Source organism: Pseudophryne corroboree, chromosome 7 (assembly GCF_028390025.1).
Source record: "Pseudophryne corroboree isolate aPseCor3 chromosome 7, aPseCor3.hap2, whole genome shotgun sequence".
Lineage (NCBI taxonomy): Eukaryota > Metazoa > Chordata > Amphibia > Anura > Myobatrachidae > Pseudophryne > Pseudophryne corroboree.
Window position 1 is genome coordinate 58,687,288 of NC_086450.1, and position 20,910 is coordinate 58,708,197.

General features: G+C 44.4%; 1 protein-coding gene across 3 annotated transcripts in view; it reads left to right on the forward strand.

The window, feature by feature from the left end:
* The window catches only part of UBE2F (ubiquitin conjugating enzyme E2 F (putative)), a 490,291-nt gene that overhangs the window by 22,936 nt on the left and 446,445 nt on the right, over positions 1 to 20,910 (forward strand). For all 3 annotated transcript variants that reach the window (XM_063933173.1, XM_063933174.1, XM_063933172.1), the window contains exon 3: positions 16,251 to 16,280. In XM_063933173.1, the coding sequence (XP_063789243.1) occupies positions 16,251 to 16,280 (30 nt within the window). The remainder of the gene's footprint in view (positions 1 to 16,250; positions 16,281 to 20,910) is intronic.

Here is a 20,910-nt window from a genome sequence, read left to right on the forward strand (position 1 = left end):
TGCGTGATGCACAGAGGGATATCTGCACACTGGCATCACGGGTAAGTGCTATGTCCATTTCGGCCAGAAGAGCTTTATGGACGCGACAGTGGACAGGCGATGCGGATTCAAAACGGCATATGGAAGTTTTGCCGTATAAAGGGGAGGAGTTATTTGGAGTCGGTCTATCAGATTTGGTGGCCACGGCTACAGCCGGGAAATCCACCTTTCTACCTCAAGTCACTCCCCAACAGAAAAAGGCACCGACTTTTCAACCGCAGCCCTTTCGTTCCTTTAAGCATAAGAGAGCAAAGGGCTATTCATATCTGCCACGAGGCAGAGGTCGAGGGAAGAAACAGCAACAGGCAGCTCCTTCCCAGGAACAGAAGCCCTCCCCGGCTTCTACAAAAGCCTCAGCATGACGCTGGGGCTTCTCAAGCGGACTCGGGGACGGTGGGAGGTCGTCTCAAAAATTACAGCGCGCAGTGGGCTCACTCGCAGGTAGATCCCTGGATCCTGCAGATAATATCTCAGGGGTACAGGTTGGAATTAGAGACAGATCCACCTCGCCGTTTCCTGAAGTCTGCTTTACCAACGTCCCCTTCCGAAAGGGAGACGGTTTTGGAAGCCATTCACAAGCTGTACTCTCAGCAGGTGATAGTCAAGGTACCTCTTCTACAACAAGGGAAGGGGTATTATTCCACTCTATTTGTGGTACCGAAGCCTGATGGCTCGGTAAGGCCTATTCTAAATCTGAAGTCCTTGAACCTGTACATAAAGAAGTTCAAGTTCAAGATGGAGTCACTCAGAGCAGTGATAGCGAACCTGGAAGAAGGGGACTTTATGGTATCCTTGGACATCAAGGATGCGTATCTCCACGTTCCAATTTACCCCTCACACCAGGGGTACCTCAGGTTCGTTGTACAAAACTGTCACTATCAGTTTCAGACGCTGCCGTTTGGTTTGTCCACGGCACCTCGGGTCTTTACAAAGGTAATGGCCGAGATGATGATTCTTCTTCGAAGAAAAGGCGTATTAATTATCCCATACTTGGACGATCTCCTAATAAGGGCAAGGTCCAGAGAACAGCTAGAGATGGGATTAGCAATATCTCAAGAGGTGCTAAAGCAGCACGGATGGATTCTGAATATTCCAAAATCCAAATTAATGCCGACAACTCGTCTGCTGTTCCTAGGGATGATTCTGGACACGGTTCAGAAAAAGGTTTTTCTTCCCGAGGAAAAAGCCAAGGAGTTATCCGACCTGGTCAGGAATCTCCTAAAACCAGGAAAGGTGTCTGTACATCAATGCACGCATCTTCAGATGCGCCTGCGGATAACCCTGTCTCCAAGGACAAGGGTATCTCTTCTGTGGTGGTTGCAGAGGGCTCATCTATTGGAGGGCCGCAGATTCGGCATACAGGATTGGATCCTGGTGACCACGGACGCCAGCCTGAGAGGCTGGGGAGCAGTCACACAAGGAAGAAACTTCCAGGGAGTGTGGTCGAGCCTGGAAAAGTCTCTTCACATAAACATTCTGGAACTAAGAGCAATCTACAATGCTCTAAGCCAGGCGGAACCTCTGCTTCAAGGAAGACCGGTGTTGATCCTGTCGGACAACATCACGGCAGTCGCCCATGTAAACAGACAGGGCGGCACAAGAAGCAGGAGTGCAATGGCAGAAGCTGCCAGGATCCTTCGCTGGGCGGAGAATCACGTGATAGCACTGTCAGCAGTGTTCATCCCGGGAGTGGACAACTGGGAAGCAGACTTCCTCAGCAGACACGATCTTCACCCGGGAGAGTGGGGACTTCATCCAGAAGTTTTCCACATGCTAATAAACCGTTGGGAAAGACCAATGGTGGACATGATGGCGTCTCGCCTCAACAAAAAACTGGACAGGTATTGCGCCAGGTCAAGAGATCCGCAGGCAATAGCTGTGGACGCGCTGGTAACACCTTGGGTGTACCAGTCGGTGTATGTGTTTCCTCCTCTGCCTCTCATACCAAAGGTATTGAGAATCATACGGCAAAGCGGAGTAAGAACGATACTAGTGGCTCCGGATTGGCCAAGAAGGTCTTGGTACCCGGAACTTCAAGAGATGGTCACGGACGATCCGTGGCCTCTACCTCTAAGACAGGACCTGCTTCAGCAGGGACCGTGTCTATTCCAAGACTTACCGCGGCTGCGTTTGACGGCATGGCGGTTGAACGCCAGATCCTAAAAGGAAAAGACATTCCAGAAGAAGTCATTCCTACCTTGATTAAGGCAAGAAAGGAAGTCACCGCGAAGCATTATCACCGCATTTGGCGGAAATATGTTGCGTGGTGCGAGGATCGGAGTGCTCCGACGGAGGAATTTCAACTGGGTCGTTTCCTACATTTCCTGCAATCAGGATTGTCTATGGGTCTCAAATTGGGATCTATTAAGGTTCAAATTTCGGCCCTGTCAATATTCTTCCAAAAAGAATTGGCCTCAGTTCCTGAGGTCCAGACTTTTGTCAAAGGAGTACTGCATATACAGCCTCCTGTGGTGCCTCCGGTGGCACCGTGGGATCTAAATGTAGTTTTAGATTTCCTCAAATCCCATTGGTTTGAACCACTAAAAAATGTGGATTTGAATTATCTCACATGGAAAGTGACTATGTTACTGGCCCTGGCGTCCGCCAGGAGAGTATCTGAACTGGCGGCTTTATCTTATAAAAGCCCTTATTTAATTTTCCATTCGGATAGGGCAGAGCTGTGGACGCGTCCGCATTTTCTCCCTAAGGTGGTATCAGCGTTTCACCTGAACCAGCCTATTGTAGTGCCTGCGGCTACAAGCGACTTGGAGGACTCCAAGTTGTTGGACGTTGTCAGAGCTTTAAAAATATACATTTCAAGGACGGCTGGAGTCAGAAAATCTGACTCGCTGTTTATACTGTATGCACCCAACAAGTTGGGTGCGCCTGCTTCTAAGCAGTCGATTGCTCGTTGGATTTGTAACACAATTCAACTTGCACATTCTGTGGCAGGCCTGCCACAGCCTAAATCTGTTAAGGCCCATTCCACAAGGAAGGTGGGCTCATCTTGGGCGGCTGCCCGAGGGGTCTCGGCATTACAACTCTGCCGAGCAGCTACGTGGTCAGGGGAGAACACGTTTGTAAAATTCTACAAATTTGATACCCTGGCAAAGGAGGACCTGGAGTTCTCTCATTCGGTGCTGCAGAGTCATCCGCACTCTCCCGCCCGTTTGGGAGCTTTGGTATAATCCCCATGGTCCTTTCAGGAACCCCAGCATCCACTAGGACGATAGAGAAAATAAGAATTTACTTACCGATAATTCTATTTCTCGGAGTCCGTAGTGGATGCTGGGCGCCCATCCCAAGTGCGGATTATCTGCAATACTTGTACATAGTTATTGTTAACTAATTCGGGTTATTGTTTAGGGAGCCATCTTTCAGAGGCTCTTCTGTTATCATACTGTTAACTGGGTTTAGATCACAAGTTGTACGGTGTGATTGGTGTGGCTGGTATGAGTCTTACCCGGGATTCAAAATCCTCCCTTATTGTGTACGCTCGTCCGGGCACAGTACCTAACTGGAGTCTGGAGGAGGGTCATAGGGGGAGGAGCCAGTGCACACTACCTGATCTGGAAAAGCTTTACTTTTTGTGCCCTGTCTCCTGCGGAGCCGCTATTCCCCATGGTCCTTTCAGGAACCCCAGCATCCACTACGGACTCCGAGAAATAGAATTATCGGTAAGTAAATTCTTATTTTTAGTAATATCCAGGCTTCAGCACAGGTGACTTGATTCGTAGCTCAGTTATTTTGATTTAACCATCTGTGCTGCAACCTGGATATCACTAAAACCTGCACTGTTGATGTGCCTTGAGGACCGTGATTGGGAATGCCTGGTCTACAGTATATAGACCATTAAAGAGAGAGCTTATATAATTAAAAAATGAACAATTTATTGTTAAACATATAACACAATTAAGATCCAGTATAAATGATACATTGTAAGTATCACCTTCTGATGAAACCGACATTCCCTACGTCGGAGAAACGCGTTAAGAGTTAAGGGACTGGAACCGCACTTTTGGGAGCCCTGTCTGTCTGTTTGATCCACTGATACAGCCGCAGTGCTGATCCATCACGTCATCTATCACTATCAACCGTGTTACGCTTCCCCGGGATTCCCACTACAGAGACCGCTGCACCCGCTGCTGCCGTGTTGTCCAGCTGCTCTGGAATCGGCATCTACATATTCTTGCAGCGGCAATTCCTTCTCGGGACTTCTACTGCAGTGACCGTCGCACCTGCTATTGCCGTATTGCCCAGGAGCCCTGGAAACGGCAGCTTAGTATTCCTGCAGCGGTGAGCTACGCTGATTACAGGCAGCGGTGGGGGGGCTATAGCTGAAGCACAGGCTTACGGAGGATGCTTTAACACCTCCAGGTTGATGTACATATTATCAAATTTTTAAAAGTGCACTGTGCAACGATCACGAGAGGAGTAAGTGGACCTGCTACGGTTCTATTGTTCTTTACAAAGTTACATAATATTGCCACTTAGGTGGGTCACCGAACATCTTCTCTCCTTCTCTATCCAATAACTTTGAACCCTACATGTGTTCTCAGGATGGGACGTTAAGTGTTCTTTTATTCAAACTATCCACCTATTGACGTTCAGTGGTTTTTCCAACAGTGTGGTTCTTTTTACTTACAATGTATCATTTATACTGGATCTTAATTGTGGTTATATGTGTAACAATAAATTGTACAGTTTTTAATTATATAAGCGCTCTCTTTAATTGTTTATATACTGTAGACAATATTGGTTTTATAATTTAGGTTTTCAGAATACCCAGTGAGAGCAGCTGTTGAAAAAACATAATTTACCAATTATTAATTATATTGGATTAGTGTGGTTTTAACTATTGGAGCGCCTGATTTGATTTCCTTTATTAAGTATTTCCAATTTACTAAGGAGGAATAATAAGACTTAAGAGTGAGAATTTGGTGGACAAGGCAATATCCACCTAAATAATTATTTTTGCTCAGTATTTACTACAGAAGAAGGGAAGGGGCCACAGTTAAGTTGCAAGGACATTCATAAACATAAGGTAGATGAAAGTACATTTACAGAGTAGAAGGTCGGACTCCTAACAGAACTTTCAAAACTAAAAGTGGATAAATCAATGGGGCTAGATGGGATACACCCAAGGATACTAAAAGAGCTAAAAGATGTGCTGGTGGCACCGTTAACAGAATTATTTAACCAGTCACTAAATACAGGTGCCATTCCAGAGGACCGGAAAAGAACGAATGTAGTTCCACTGTACAAAAGTGGAAGCAAGTAACTACAGACCAGTAAGACATCAGTAGTAGGGAAAGTAATGGAAAAACTACTAAAATAAAGAGTTGTGAAATATCTTAAATCAAACAACTTACAGGAACCAATACAGCATGGATTTACTGGTTGGAGATCATGCCAAACAAATCTAATTTACTTTTTTTGACTCTGTGATGAAAATAATAGATCAAGGGGGAGCTGTAGATGTAGCATATCTAGACTTTAGTAAGGTATTTGACACTGTCCCACATCGCAGACTGCTAAATAAACTTGAAAGCGTGGGGGTAGATTATAAAACAGTTAAATGGATAAGAACCTGGTTGCAGGATAGGAAACAGACAGTTGTAGTAAATGGAGTGCATTCTATGGAGGGAAATGTTACCAGTGGAGTACTCCAGGGATCTGTACTTGGACCGGTTCTCTTTAATATCTTTGTTGGTGACAGTGCAAATGGTATTGAAGGGAAAGTATGCCTTTTTGCAGATGGTACAATGATATGCAGCAGGGTAGACACACCAGGAGGGGTAAAACAAATGATTGATGACCTAGCTAGGCTTGAGAAATGGTCAAGAACGTGGCAACTACAGTTTAATGCTACAAAATGCTAAATTATGCACTTGGGTCTCAAAAACCCAAAGGCTAAATATGGTATCAAGGGTACTATAATGGAAACTACTGAGGAGGAAAGGGATTTAGGAGTCACTATTTCTAGTGACTTAAAGGCAGGGAAGCAATGCAGCAAAGCAATGAGAAATGCAAGTCAGATGCTTGGTTGCATAGGGAGAGGAATCAGTAGCAGGAAAAAATAAGTAATAATGCCACTGTATAGGTCATTGGTACGGCCTCATCTGGAATACTGTGTCCAGTTCTGGAGACCCTATCTCCAGAAGGATATAAATACATTAGAGAGTGTACAAAGAAGGGCAACTAAAATGGTGCATGACCTAAATCACAAAACTTACCCGGAAAGGCTAAAAGATCTTAACATGTATAATTTGGGGGAGAGAAGGGAAAGGGGGGACATGATAGAAACTTTCAAATATACCAAGGGTTTTAATAAAGTTCAGGAGGGAAACATTCTTCAAAGGAAGAGAAGTATTAGAACTCGAGGACATACACTGAAACTGAAGGGAGGCAGGTTCAGGGGAAATTTAAGGAAAAATTACTTCACAGAAAGTGTAGTGGATGAGTGGAATAGCCCCCATCAGAGGTGGTAGAGACTAAGACTGTAGAGCAGTGGTCTACAACCTTAATTGGGGTGTGAGCTACTTTCGGGAAAAAAAAACCTCTGAAAGAGCTACCCCCTCCCCCCAATGCGCGTGCATTCCTGTGAAAGTGGGTGTGGTCTCACAAAAGTGGGTGCGGTCTCACATATGTTTTTGGTTTGCTAACAACTCTGAATAACCCCCATCTTCCAGAATTCATACAGATGTGTCCTCATACAAGTAGCCTCGATACTCTATGCGGAGCAAGGCGCCTGGTGCAAGTGATCCGCGCCAAACAGTGCAGCTTAGCGACTTTCTTTAAATATGTGTCTTATTTGCACCGCAGATGCAGCGAAACACCTCTCAATCTGTAACAGAGACACTTGGCTGTGACTTTTACTTACAGAGGAATTTGTTTTAAATATGTACAAAGTTGCAGATGAAGCACAACGGAACGTGGCTTGAAAAATGCAAGTGCCACTGCATCGTAGCACTTCAGATGCAGACTTTCACACACAGATGTACAAGTGTCGCATAGGCCCGTGAAGTGGTTTTGCTGCAAAGAGTAAGATGCACATTTTACAGAAAAAGACCAGCCAAGTCGCCTTGGACCTGGTGTACCGAGGAGGGCTGTTTGGCGCGACTGCAGCAATAGTGTATGAGGTCACATCTGTACAAAAGTGAACATGGATGCTGATTTTAACCTTCCCAGGCATGGTCTCCCAACAGTTGAACAGACCGACGGTATATGTCTTCGAGCGACATCGTTATGCATATTGGGTGTACGCATCAAAGGACTCTCTGCCGATATATAGTGTGTACCCAGCATAAGGAAGTAAGTGAAATAAGCCTTGTAGAAGCTGAGTCAGTGACATTGTTGATGGGAATGTTGAAATGAGTTAGTAATGACCCATTTAGTAAAGATGTGAAAGAATTGGGAATCTGGACCTGAGGGTCATAAATGACAGCAACTCAGAAGTTGGAGTGAAGTAAGAGAAAGAGACCGTTTCAGGGATTTGACACGAAAGGTGCAGCATATAAAATGCGGAATGACTATTCCACCACCTTGTCTGTTTCCATGTCTGGGAGGGTTGCTCAGACAGTGGAGAACTAGAGGGTTGTAGTGTCTTTCAACCATTTATTTGTAGACTGACTTGTGTGTTTTTAGGGTCATTTGTTGCTGCAAGACGTGCATGGTTAGAGGATAGTTTGTTGCAACCTTATCTGATATTCCAGAGCACTCACGGGAAAAGGGGAATAGGTTGGTGTTAATATGTTGATAAGGTTGGGATTGGAAGAATGAGGTGGATGAAAAGATTTGCTGTGGAACAAGGAGCCTGAACAGATAGTGGGGATTGTACGAGAGCTGAGGTTGGGTGAAATCGTGTCCGCAGCCCTATGAATGAGCGGGGTGAGAAAGAGGACATGCAAGAATAACTTGTGAGTGTGATGATTGTTTCTGAATAGGACGGAGAAGGGAGAAATAGGATGCTGAAGAGAAAAGAGGGGTGAGGAGGTAAGGTAAATTGGGTAGGTGCTTGGTGGGGGTATATGAGGTGTTAGCCAGTCTATTCTGGCAGCTGATTTTCAGGAAAGTGGGTGTCAGGTGCAGGATTCTAAGAGAGATGGATGGTATCGAGCAGAAGGGTGAAGGGTATCAGGCAGTAGGATCTCAGTGGAAAGGTCTCATTTACTGACTAGTGTTCATTCTAGCACCCTGCACCTGTCACAACCCACACAGTTCCGCTTTCCTGCCTGGGCTGCCGCTCTCTGCTCTGCTTCTAGCACACTCAGTGAGATAGAAAGTGTGCTGGACGCACCAGAGTAGAGAGTGACACCCCAGGCAAGTAAGAAGGGACTGCACAGGTTTTGACAGGAGCTGGGTGCTAAAATGAACAGTACAAAAGAAGAAAAAAAAATCACATTTAGGTGCATAATTTCACTGAATCATTGCAACCAGTCAGATGCTTGCTTTTATTATCAAACTTGACCTTGACTGATAAAAACTTACTGCTGATTAATTGTTGTGTTAGAGTGCAGATTCTGCCCCTAAATGCAGTGTAAGTTCTGTTTATTACTGTACATTTATATCATTTTGTGCTGGTGTGTCACTGTTACGCACTTTCAAAAGGCTGGAATATCGTAATGCGTTAAAAAGTCTACCCAGTAAATGTTTGAAGCTTTCATTGTACGCACAAAGTTGAATTATTAAAGTTAAACAGCGCCCGGATCCAGTTTCCTGAAGTGAGTGGGGTGACCTGGTTCAGAAGTATCCACTTCATGTCTCTGCAATAAATAATATACACAGCTCTGCAAGCATGGTGTGTCTAACAATGTGCGGCTACATCCCCAGCGTAAAGCTCCTTTAATATTGCATGTGTAAATTGTTCCATCCATCCTTGTCCACCGGTTTCTATATTCACCTTGGATTTATAGTGTGGATTAAACAGCAAAAGCGAATTCTGGAGCTGCAATAAATTGGAAGTCAGTGCATCTCTTCTGCTTTTTAATATTACACTGGAACAGGTACCAAAACGAAAAAAAAGATACAGTAACTCAGAGGCACGGAGTGTAATTAGTTAATGCTATAATAAAAAAAAGTATATTAACGTAGGTGTAGCATATAGGATTTTTCCTTTCATTAATATAATGTTAGCTTTGTTTGGGTTGTATTACCGTTTGTGGTGTTGGTAGGCTCTTACTGCAAATTGCAGAGTTAATTAAGATCAATCATAAGATTCCCTTCAATTGGATGAAACTGCTCTACATAGCTTCTATAGAAATTAATTAGCAATGGGAAGTGGTTCTCCACTCTCCCTATATACACGTATTCAGCCCTATAGACAGACTGGGCTTGTCCTGACTAAGACGAGATTCGGTCTCTAGGTCGACAGTAACTAGGTCGACACTATCTAGGTCAACCACTATTGGTCGACAGTAACTAGGTCAAAAGGTTGACATGAGTTGTTCACGTTTTTTTTCTTTATTTGAACCTTTTCATATTTAACGATCCACGTGGACTACGATTGGAATGGTAATCTTTCGCTCGCGAGCCGTGTGAGGGTACACTGTGCACTAATTGGGGTTCCCGGTCACTCTACGAAGAAAACACCATTTTTTAAAAAAAAAAACCTTGTGTCGACCTTTTGACCTGTCGATCTAGACAATGTCGAACTAAAGACCCTGTGGAGCTAGAGACCCTGTCGACCTAGTTACTGTCGACCAATAGTGGTTGACCTGCACACTGTCGACCTAGTTACTATCTACCTTCCATACCACACCCGACTAAGGCATGGGTACATTCAGCACGGTAATGGGCTGTGCTGGGTCACACTATAATGGAAATCATAAGATGGGCTGCACTCACTATATTGGGAGCCATATGGAGCCTGGTCAATAGGATGTTAGAGTCTGTATGCAGTGTAGGGGAGGAGCTATACAATAAAGTGTAGGCCGCTTCCAAATATTAATAGCCACAACCAAAGTGCTTAGTGGACCTTCCTGGTTTCTCTGAGTATAATGGAAAAAGGATTCTATCAAAATCATATAAACACGGGTTAAAATGCATTTGTTTATTAATAATACTTCCCAAAACACCCTAGTTCTTCACTTTGTGTTACCATGGTCCAAAGTTGTTAACCAGCGGGAAATAAAATAATGATAAAAAAAAACCATAAATATGAAGCAGTCACTCTGCTTGGAGCCCCAATGTCTGGGAACTGAATTGACGTGGACACGCCTTCGCTGCTCAGCCAGTCACATGCGATATCCCACACCCACCACTTGCCATTGGCTGGGCTGTGGACAACCGGTTGAGGTCAGGCGCCTGATTCTGAGTTGAATGTGGCAGTGATATTGGACACAGTGGAGCAATGTTTTTGTCTGAGCGTGTGCCTGAGTCGTTCCACGCATGCATCCTGCTTTTGTACGTACAGAGTCACAATACAGATTTGGACGCATGGTACCAGAAATGTCAGGAGCATTCCTGGACGGTGACTGTTAGGTCATGAAGGTGGCAAGAAAAGACGGATGTTGTGACTTATGGTAGTGTCGGAGGTGTGATGCAGGCATGTCATGGAAAGCGGAAGCGCTCACATAGGAGGCCATACTGAAATGGAAATACTGCCATAGGGCGGGTGCAAATTCCGATTGTGTGACCGATGGTGCATCTATAGATGGACCAATCAGTATTTCAGCATCTACAGACGCTGACAAGAGGGCGTCTGTCCTTGCACATTCGGATGCATGGATCTCCACTAGACTTGCTGGTGGCATTAGCATAAGGACGCAGAGGCGTATCAGCTCCTAGTAGAGCAGTGCAAGTTAAGGCCTCACTCCCAGTCTTATGCTATGAAGTTCTGTTGCACCTTACACACCCAAGTCTCAGTATGTTTAGAGGAACATGTCATTACATTCTTTCTGCATAAAGTAACACTGAGATTAATTTCTTTAAACCTAATTACAATTGTACTTTAAGGTGCACTAGTGGCTTAAACATATTGGTGACAAGACGATTTGTTAAATCCAAAAAGCACAGTAATGAGATTTCACTGATAGGTGCAGAGTGGCTGTGTTACTGTGATGCTGCGCCCGCCTTATCTCCTACCTTACACTAATGTGTGGCTTCTGTATTTCTCCAAGCGGGAAGCCGCTCCGCCCACTGATTTTCCACCCACATCTGTCATTAGTATCTTGCACTTGGTCCAGGCCCATAGTAGGTGAAAAAGACCCATGTGAGACAGGTGTCCTTCCCCCATCCCGTAGACATGACTCAGTAGCGGACTACTGGAGCTACACGCCCATGACACACCCACAAAACAACAGTTCAGTGCATTTGAAGACAGATCTGGCCAAGATCAGTCTGACACTGGCAGAGATATGGGTAAATTGCGTATATTTTCTTCTGCATGTCTGCTGTGTGCTAAAACTCGCTATTTGGTTGCATAAGGAGAGGAATCGGCAGCAGAAAAAAAAGTAATAATGCCACTGTATAGGTCATTGGTACGGCCTCATCTAGAATACTGTGTTCAGTTCTGGAGGCCATGTCTTCAGAAGGACATCCAGAAAGACTAAAAAATCTCAATATATATATAGTATAGAGAAGAGAAGGGAAAGGGGGGACATGATAGAAACTTTCAAATATATCAAGGGTTTTAACAAAGTCCTGTGGGGGTGGCATTCTTCAAATGAAGAGAAGTAATAGGACACGAGGACATACACTGAGACTGGAGGGGGGGAGGTTCAGGGGAAATTTGAGGAAAAATTACTTCACACAAAGAGTAGTGGACAAATGGAATAGTCTCCCATCAGAGGTGGTAGAGGCTAAGACAGTAGAACAATTTAAACATGCATGGGATAGACATAAGGATATCCTTACAAAGAATTAAGGATCAAATAAGGTTTGAGGTAAAAATATGGTAAAAAAGGGGCAGACTAGATGGGCCAAGTGGTTCTTATCTGCCGTCAAATTCTATGTTTCTATGTAACCATGCTAAGAGATGCGTTTTCGGTACAAAAAACGGATCTTAGTCGCAATGCTATGCGACTAGGAAGTACAAGGAGACTGTGCTGCTTAATATTATATGACGCTTGTATATCTGTGTGCGACTGAGTCTGAATCTGTATACAAAGTTCTACAATGTAGCAGCTGCAGCTTTTTTTTTTTTTTACAATGCAAGTTTTGTTCTGCTCTGTATACAGACTCAGTCGCACACAGTATACAAGTGTCATATATCACATTAATCAGCACAGTCTCCGCATGCGTCCTAGGCACATTGCATTGTGACTAAGACACATTTTCTGCAATAAACAACGCCTGATGTCAGCAGAGTTCCACAGGACCTAGCGGCTCACTCACACCAGGCATTTCGCGCTGGATGTATGAGGACACATCTGTATATTTTGTGATACAAGGGACATTTCATAACGACTTACGCACTCCCCTATAAGAAAGACACTGGCTGCCATCCATGCAAAATATAAATGACTTCAGTTTGAAGGTGACTTTAAGTTTTATAAAGGTCCTCGTACCAAGAATAAGAATGATATATGCTCATCTGTTTGTCTTTATGGAGTCCTTATCTGATCATCCTTGGTAGGTATTCGGACAGTCAGATGTCTATACTGGGTGTGGATTAATAGATCGACCATGCCCATGTAGACGATCAATAGGTCAACATGCATTAGGTCAGCAGATGAATATTCAACAGTGTTTAAGGTCGACTCATTCAAAAGGTTGACATGGAAACGGTCGACATTTTTTGTTATTTTAGCTTAAATATTACCGTTCCCATTGAACCGAACCCTACCGCCAGTCCCCTCCTCCCCCCCTTGGCCTAATTCTAACCCTCCCCATAGTACCTAACCCTAACCGTCCCCTCCTGTGGCCTAATTCTAACCCTCCCCATAGTACCTAACCGTACCCTCCTGTGGCTTAATTGTAACCCTCCCCATAGTACCTAACCATCCCCTCCTGTGTCCGAATTCTAACCCTCCCCATAGTACCTAACCCTAACCGTCCCCTCCTGTGGCCTAATTCTAACCCTCCCCATAGTACCTAACCCTAACCGTCCCCTCCTGTGGCCTAATTCTAACCCTCCCCATAGTACCTAACCCTAACCGTCCCCTCTTGTAGCCTAACTCTAACCGTTCCCATGTCTACCTTTTGAATGTGTCAACAGGATACTGTCCATAAGATGCTCATTCATGTAGTCTGAAACCTTCACTAATTAGTCTCTCAAATGCGGTTTAGCCCCAAATCAGATAATGTTATATTGTTTCAGTAACACAAAATATTTTTATAATCCATAGAAAATATGCGTACAGTTAGATAAAAGAATATTTGCTTATTTTAAAATGGCAAAAGTCCTGGATAAAGTGTCCACCAAATATTTTCCCCAATGTACTTTATCCACAGGATGTCCTCCAGTCATTTTACTGTGACATACTGATTTTACTGTACATGATTATTTTATCTTTGCGTACGAAAATTATAATCAATAAATAATAATAAGTACTATAGTGATTAATATTTAACTAGTGTTAAGTCTGAAGTTATTTAACATTCCTAATCCTAAAGTTATAAATCTATGAACTGTGGGGCAGATTTATTAAGCCTGGTGAAGTGATAATGTGGAAAGTGATATAGCACAAGCCAGTCAGCTCCTAACTCATTTTTCAAACCCAGCGGTAACACGGCAGTTAGGAGCTGATGGCTGGGACTTTATCACCTTCCACTTTATCACTTCACCAGGCTTAATAAATCTGCCACTGTGTTTAAAATTTGATATCAAGATCAGATAAGATTAAGGTGTACATACAGTATATATAAATATCATATAGGTATAAACACTTTTCCATGTTTTTTTTTTACAATTATAATTGTTTCACAATTATTTTGCTAATGACCCTGTATAGCCCATACAGGTCTATTCAATGCCTGTCGGATCCTCTGACAGGTCAGTATTCAATTAGCGGGCATTTCCGACAAGTTTTGCCCGTTTTCGACAATGCTGATCCGACACTTTTTTTAAGTCGGATCAGCATTGCTGAAAACTTTCCAGAAACCTGTCGGAATTAGATGCTAATTCGACATTGAATAGATCGAAACCTGATTGGACCAAAAAAAAAGTCAGAAACTGCCGTCTTTCCGACTTGACGCCAATTTCGACTTCAATTGAATAGACCCCATAGTGTTTATTGCAGACTCCCCCATTTCTGTGCGGGAAAATCCATTCTCTGACAATTAAGAGCTCATCCATTTATTTATATGGCAATGGCCGGCTGTAACCCAGTCATTCACAGTTGGTCCCTTTACGGACAGCTTGTGACGTTTAGATGGTTAGAACCCAACTCACGTGGCCGGCAGCTTAGCGGCTCAGCCTCTATATCACAGGCTATTACATCCTCGGTGACCAAAACCACCAGAAAATCACTGTGATTTTTTTTGATGACTTAAACGTCATTATAGTTCCTGACATGAAACCTAGGAAAATCGAATCCCCCGTGATTCCAACTTGATCCCAAACATCTACGGCAGAGGTTCTCAAACTCGGTCCTCTGGGGCACACACAGTGCATGTTTTGCAGGTAACCCAGCAGGTGCACAGGTGTATTAATTACTCACTGACGCATTTTAAAAGGTCCACAGGTGGAGCTAATTATTTCACTTGCGATTCTGTGAGGAGACCTGCAAAACATGCACTGTGTGTGCCCCCGAGGACCGAGTTTGAGAACCTCTGATCTACGGTGTAAGCTCCTAAAACCCTTAGAACAGGCATGTCCAAACTGCGGCCCTCCAGCTGTTGTGAAACTACATATCCCAGCATGCCTTGACACCGTTTTGCTGTCAGAGAATGCTAAAGCTGTGTCAGGGCATGCTGGGATGTGTAGTTTCTCAACAGCTGGAGGGCCGCAGTTTGGACATGCCTGCCTTAGAAAGATAATTGTCAACGGTATTAAAAAAGCAACTGATTTTCTATTTATTTTTTGGTGCAGTCATCCTTTCCTAGTCTTTTAATAAATGACGCCAAGTATCTTCCAGCTGATATTATTACTATTGATTGCTCTGCTCCTGGTACCAGAATTAATGTTCGTACCGTTAGAGCTTTCCTAGATGCAGGAAAGCATCTGGTTGGTTGGGAGTACTGCATATCGGCAACCTCTGTTTCTGCTGTTATATAATAAATGTCAAATTTAAATTAATTAGTGCTTGTCCCTTTCCCTGTGCATTCAAAGTTTTCTTGCTCTAAAGTGTCCACTTGACACATCTGATAGTACAATGCCGTATTAGTCTGTATGCGTGCTTGCCGCGGCATCACGCTGAATTGCTCTCAGTGTGCTGAAATTGTCAGCTGGAATATTGCTTTCCGTGCTGCTTCTCTGGTTCAAAGTGCACAATAGTGAAAATTGGAAAACCTCTTTGTAGCATCTCATTACAAATGTCGCCTGGATACTTTTTATTCTGCGTCCGGCTGTTTCTGCCACCGCGTCACAGCGTATTGCTTTTCCTGTATAGTTAATGAAAATGATACGCCGCAGTTTTGTCATCCTCATATGTATTGTAACATAGTAAATGAGGTTGAATAGAGGCAAAATGCCCCTCGTGTTCACCCTGTATTCTGTATTAAGCTGAGTTGATTATAATGTACCTGCTGAAGTAATGTTTTATGTCTAGTTATTAACAACTATAAATCATGTTCCTTCCAGATTATCAATGTCAATATTTTAAATGCTATAACCTTGGATATCTTTTTCAATCAGAAATTTATCCAATCCGTTTTTAAATGCATTTACATAGTCCGCCATCACCGCCTTCTCTGGCAGGGAATTCCAAATCCTTATTGCCCTAGCAGTGAAGAACCCTTTGCTACGTTGCGTACGGAATTTTCTCTCCTCTAGCCTAGTACACCATGGTGCAATATTTTGCGTGACACGTTTTCAAAGTGCGCAGTGATCATGTAAGGAAATGTACCTGTGGTCTGTCAAAAAATAGTAATATATCTATTTAGTCATTCAATATTATATTAGTATATTAAAAATAGTAAGTAAAATCGAATGTTGATCCATAGTAGTAACAAGACGGTAGTCTTCCCAAGATACACCACAGGTGAGCAGCACATTGATAATCACTGTATTGCCTTAGTAAGACGCCTGCTGTAGCTCTTATTATGCTCCGTGATGTGTCCATCAGTGTTGGTGTGTATGTGACTGGTTCTTTGTGTTTCTGTTTCAGAAGTTGCAGAACTTGAAGCAAACCTGCCATGTAAGTGAACATGTATCCATTATATTATACACTATCCTTTGTACGTATCCATCTCTCTCTCTCGCTGTATACAGTACATGTACAGATGGGTCCATGTTTATCTTGACCTTTAATGGGATTAACTGAGACTGGCCAATCGGACTTAATCCCCTGCTGTAATGTCTTAATCCCCTGCTGTATTGTTCTCTGTATTGTATTGCAGCTGAGAACAATAGATGAAGGGTTTATGTTAATAAACCATGTTGTGCCTAGGTGCAGCAAACTAGCCAAGATAACTGTGGACCCATCTGTATATGTGTTTGTGTATACATATATACACTAACATGCACACACACGATCTTGACAGCTGTGTGCTGATTGACTGTGTGTCCCTGTGGCACGTTTGCCTGTAAAGGAATTGCTGTATCTTGTTGGCTTCTGGAACTCTGTGTGTGCTATTCCACTCAAGCATCCTTCATCTGTCGATATCATCATGAATGTTAGGCAACCACTTGTAGCAAGTTATTATTTTTTTCTGCATGTAAGTAGGTGTTGGGCTATATATTGCAGTCCATATTAGGCTCTCCAGTTCTTACAGTAAGCTAAGGCAACCCATGTCCCTAATGCTATGTATATTTTAAATGAGCAACACTTACGTCCCTGTGTGCTCAATCAGCTCTTAAGTCGGTAACATTTTATGATGGACACCTAATACCCCTTTCATACCGCACAAATAACATGGTATGGACCCGGTATATTGCCAGGTCGTCACAGGTCGCTGTACGGTGTGAAAGGGTCACACCAGAAAACCTGGGTCGCCTGACCCATTAATTCAACTCGTGTTATAAGAAGGGTTATTCCTGGGTAATTACCGTGTCAGGTGCAGTGGGAACGGGTTACCCGGGTCAGTGAGACCCGGTACCCGTTCGCTGCATAGAGAGAGGCGGCGAGAGATGAGGTCATCTTGCAGCGCTGCCTCCACACCCGGGCTCGATTCCAACTCCGTCCCCGCCCCCGGATTGCAACCCGAACGGGCATACCGGCAGGTCGGGATGGCGGTGTTTAAGGTCCAATGCCGGGTCCCACTCGGGAAGGACTCGTTTCCAGGTGAGACCCAGCACTGCGATCTGAAAGCGGTATTAGATGCTACAAAGAAGAGCAGTGTTGCATATTGTAACACATTGCTTCTTGGTGTTGATGCCATATGGACGGTTTATAAACTGTTACACACATGCTTCCTGGTATTCGCAGCAGGCGGCTCTTTGTACCCCCACTTCAGCTGTCATCCCATCTGTCATTAGCTGGGATTCTGTGACTTATCCTGCTAAGAACTCCTTCTGATCGCTGAGTGCTTTTAAAGTAAATGAAAGAATGTATGAAAATCAAATGATAAATGGATCTGTATAGAGTCCTGTTTAGTGCATTCTAAAACACCAAAAGTACTGGGGGAGGTGTGTTTGATGCATTTTTGATGCATGGGGCCTAATTCAGACCTGACCGCAGCAACAACATTGTTCTCTAATGGGCAAAGCCATGTGCACTGCGGGGGGGGGGCTTGGAATATAACATGTGCAGAGAGAGTTAGATTTGGGTGGTGTGTGTTCGAACTGAAATCTAAATTGCAGTGTAAAAATAAAGCAGACAGTATTTACCCTGCACAGAAACAATATAACCCACCCAAATCTTACTCTCTCTGCACATGTTATATCTGGCCCCCTACCTGCATTCACATGGTTTTGCCCATTAGAGAACAATTTTGCTGCTGCGATCAGGTCTGAATTAAGTCTATGGTCCGGCTGATTTAAAAGCATCAACAGTTGCATCATGATGAATTGTGGATTTGTTACAGTACCGGCTAGGTTGGCAGGCCTGACGTGTAGTGCAGTAGGATACATTAGCAATCGCTGTTCAGTTATTGACATTTCATATGATATGTCTACTGGCTCGTTCAGAGACATAATGTATCTATTGGCTCATTGTGACGGGTGTTTTGGAAGATTTTGCCCTGTTCTTAACGAACGGCTCTGAAAATACTGCAGTAGCTGGATCTTTGCTGTTTATAACCAGTGGCAATATAAACTAAGGTCACACTGAAATGCCACAAAATCATGCATCATCTACCAGTGTTGTACTTTGTAAATTGCACAGTTGCTGGTATCAACGACTGAAACACCCTGGCACTGGGAACAGTCACAGCGCCTACAGAATTCATAGTGATCGCTAAAATGCTCGTCTGAAGGATCCGTTCTAGTTCTTTAAACATCTTGATACGAGGGAGTGCTGAGGGTTCCAATGTCTAGTGTTATAAATAGTAGAATAAAGTGAATATATACTAAATGATACATTGTAATAGTGTCATTGTTTTTATGAAGCAGATGTTGTGGTTTTCTTTTTTTCTCTAACGTCCTAGTGGATGCTGGGGACTCCGTAAGGACCATGGGAATAGACGGGCTCCGCAGGAGACAGGGCACTCTAAGAAAGAATTAGGACTACTGGTGTGCACTGGCTCCTCCCTCTATGTCCCTCCTCTAGACCTCAGTTAGAATCTGTGCCCGGTCAGAGCTGGGTGCACTTTAGTGAGCTCTCCTGAGCTTGCTAATAAGAAAGTATTTTATTAGGATTTTTTTATTTTCAGAGAGATCTGCTGGCAACAGACTCTCTGCTACGTGGGACTGAGGGGAGAGAAGCAAACCTACTAACTGCGGATAGGTCGTGCTTCTTAGGCTACTGGACACCATTAGCTCCAGAGGGATCGAACACAGGAACTCACCCTTGGTCGTCCGTTCCCGGAGCCGCGCCGCCATCCCCCTCGCAGAGCCAGAAGACAGAAGCCGGCGAGTGAAGCAAGAAGACATCAAAATCGGCGGCAGAAGACTCCTGTCTTCACATGAGGTAGCGCACAGCACTGCAGCTGTGCGCCATTGCTCCCACACTAACCCACACACTCCGGTCACTGTAGGGTGCAGGGCGCAGGGGGGGGCGCCCTGGGCAGCAATTGAGTACCTCCTGGCAAAATAGAGCATATATACAGCTGGGCACTGTATATATGTATTAGCCCCCGCCATTATTTTTCACAAAATCGCGGGACAGAAGCCCGCCGCTGAGGGGGCGGGGCTTCTTCCTCAGCACTCGCCAGCGCCATTTTCTCTCCACAGCTCCGCTGAGAGGAAGCTCCCCAGGCTCTCCCCTGCAGAATCACGGTAGAAAGAGGGTAAAAAGAGAGGGGGGGCACATACATTTAGCGCAAATTCACTAATACAGCAGCTACTGGGTAAACACTAAGTTACTGTGTAATTCCTGGGTTATATAGCGCTGGGGTGTGTGCTGGCATACTCTCTCTCTGTCTCTCCAAAAGGCCTTGTGGGGGTTCTGTCCTCAAATAGAGCATCCCCTGTGTGTGTGGTGTGTCGGTACGATTGTGTCGACATGTTTGACGAGGAAGGCTATGTGGAAGCAGAGCAGGTGCAGATAAATGTGGGGTCTCCGCCGACGGCGCCGACACCTGATTGGATGGCTATGTGGAAGGTGTTAAACGATAATGTAAACTCCTTGCATAAAAGGTTAGATAAAGCTGAAGCCTTGGGACAGTCAGGGTCTCAACCCATGCCTGATCCTACAGCGCAGAGGCCGTCAGGGTCTCAGAAGCGCCCACTATCCCAGATTGTTGACACAGATATCGACACGGATTCTGACTCCAGTGTCGATGGCGATGATGCAAAGTTGCAGCCTAAAATGGCTAAAGCCATCCGATACATGATTATAGCTATGAAGGATGTATTGCACATTTCAGAGGTAAACCCGGTCCCTGACAAGAGGGTTTATATGTTTGGGCAAAAAAGGCAAGAAGTGACCTTTCCCCCTTCACATGAGTTAAATGAGTTATGTGAAAAAGCTTGGGATTCTCATCCCGCCAACGGACAGGTTACGCTGGGAATCATCCCCTAGGGTAGACAAAGCTTTGACACGCTTATCTAAGAAGGTGGCCCTGCCGTCGCAGGATACGGCCTCCCTAAAGGATCCTGCGGATAGAAAGCAGGAAGGTATCCTGAAGTCCGTTTATACACATTCAGGTACCCTACTGAGGCCGGCAATTGCGTCGGCCTGGATGTGTAGTGCTGTGGCAGCATGGACAGATACTCTGTCTGAGGAACTTGATACCTTGGACAGGGATACTATATTACTGACCCTGGGGCATATAAAAGACACTGTCCTATATATGAGGGATGCCCAGAGAGACATTTGCCTACTGGGCTCTAGAATAAATGCAATGTCAATTTCTGCCAGAAGGGTCCTGTGGACTCTGCAATGGACAGGTGATGCCGACTCAAAAAAGCACATGGAGGTTTTACCTTATAAGGGTGAGGAATTGTTTGGGGACGGTCTCTCGGACCTAGTTTCCACAGCTACGGCTGGGAAGTCAAATTTTTTGCCATATATTCCCTCATAACCGAAGAAAGCACCGTATTACCAAATGCAGTCCTTTCGGTCGCAAAGAGGCAAGAAAGTCAGAGATGCGTCTTTTCTTGCCAGAGGCAGGGGTAGAGGAAAGAAGCTGCACAATACAGCTAGTTCCCAGGAACAGAAGTCCTCCCCGGCTTCCACTAAGTCCACCGCATGACGCTGGGGCTCCACAGGTGGAGCCAGGAGCGGT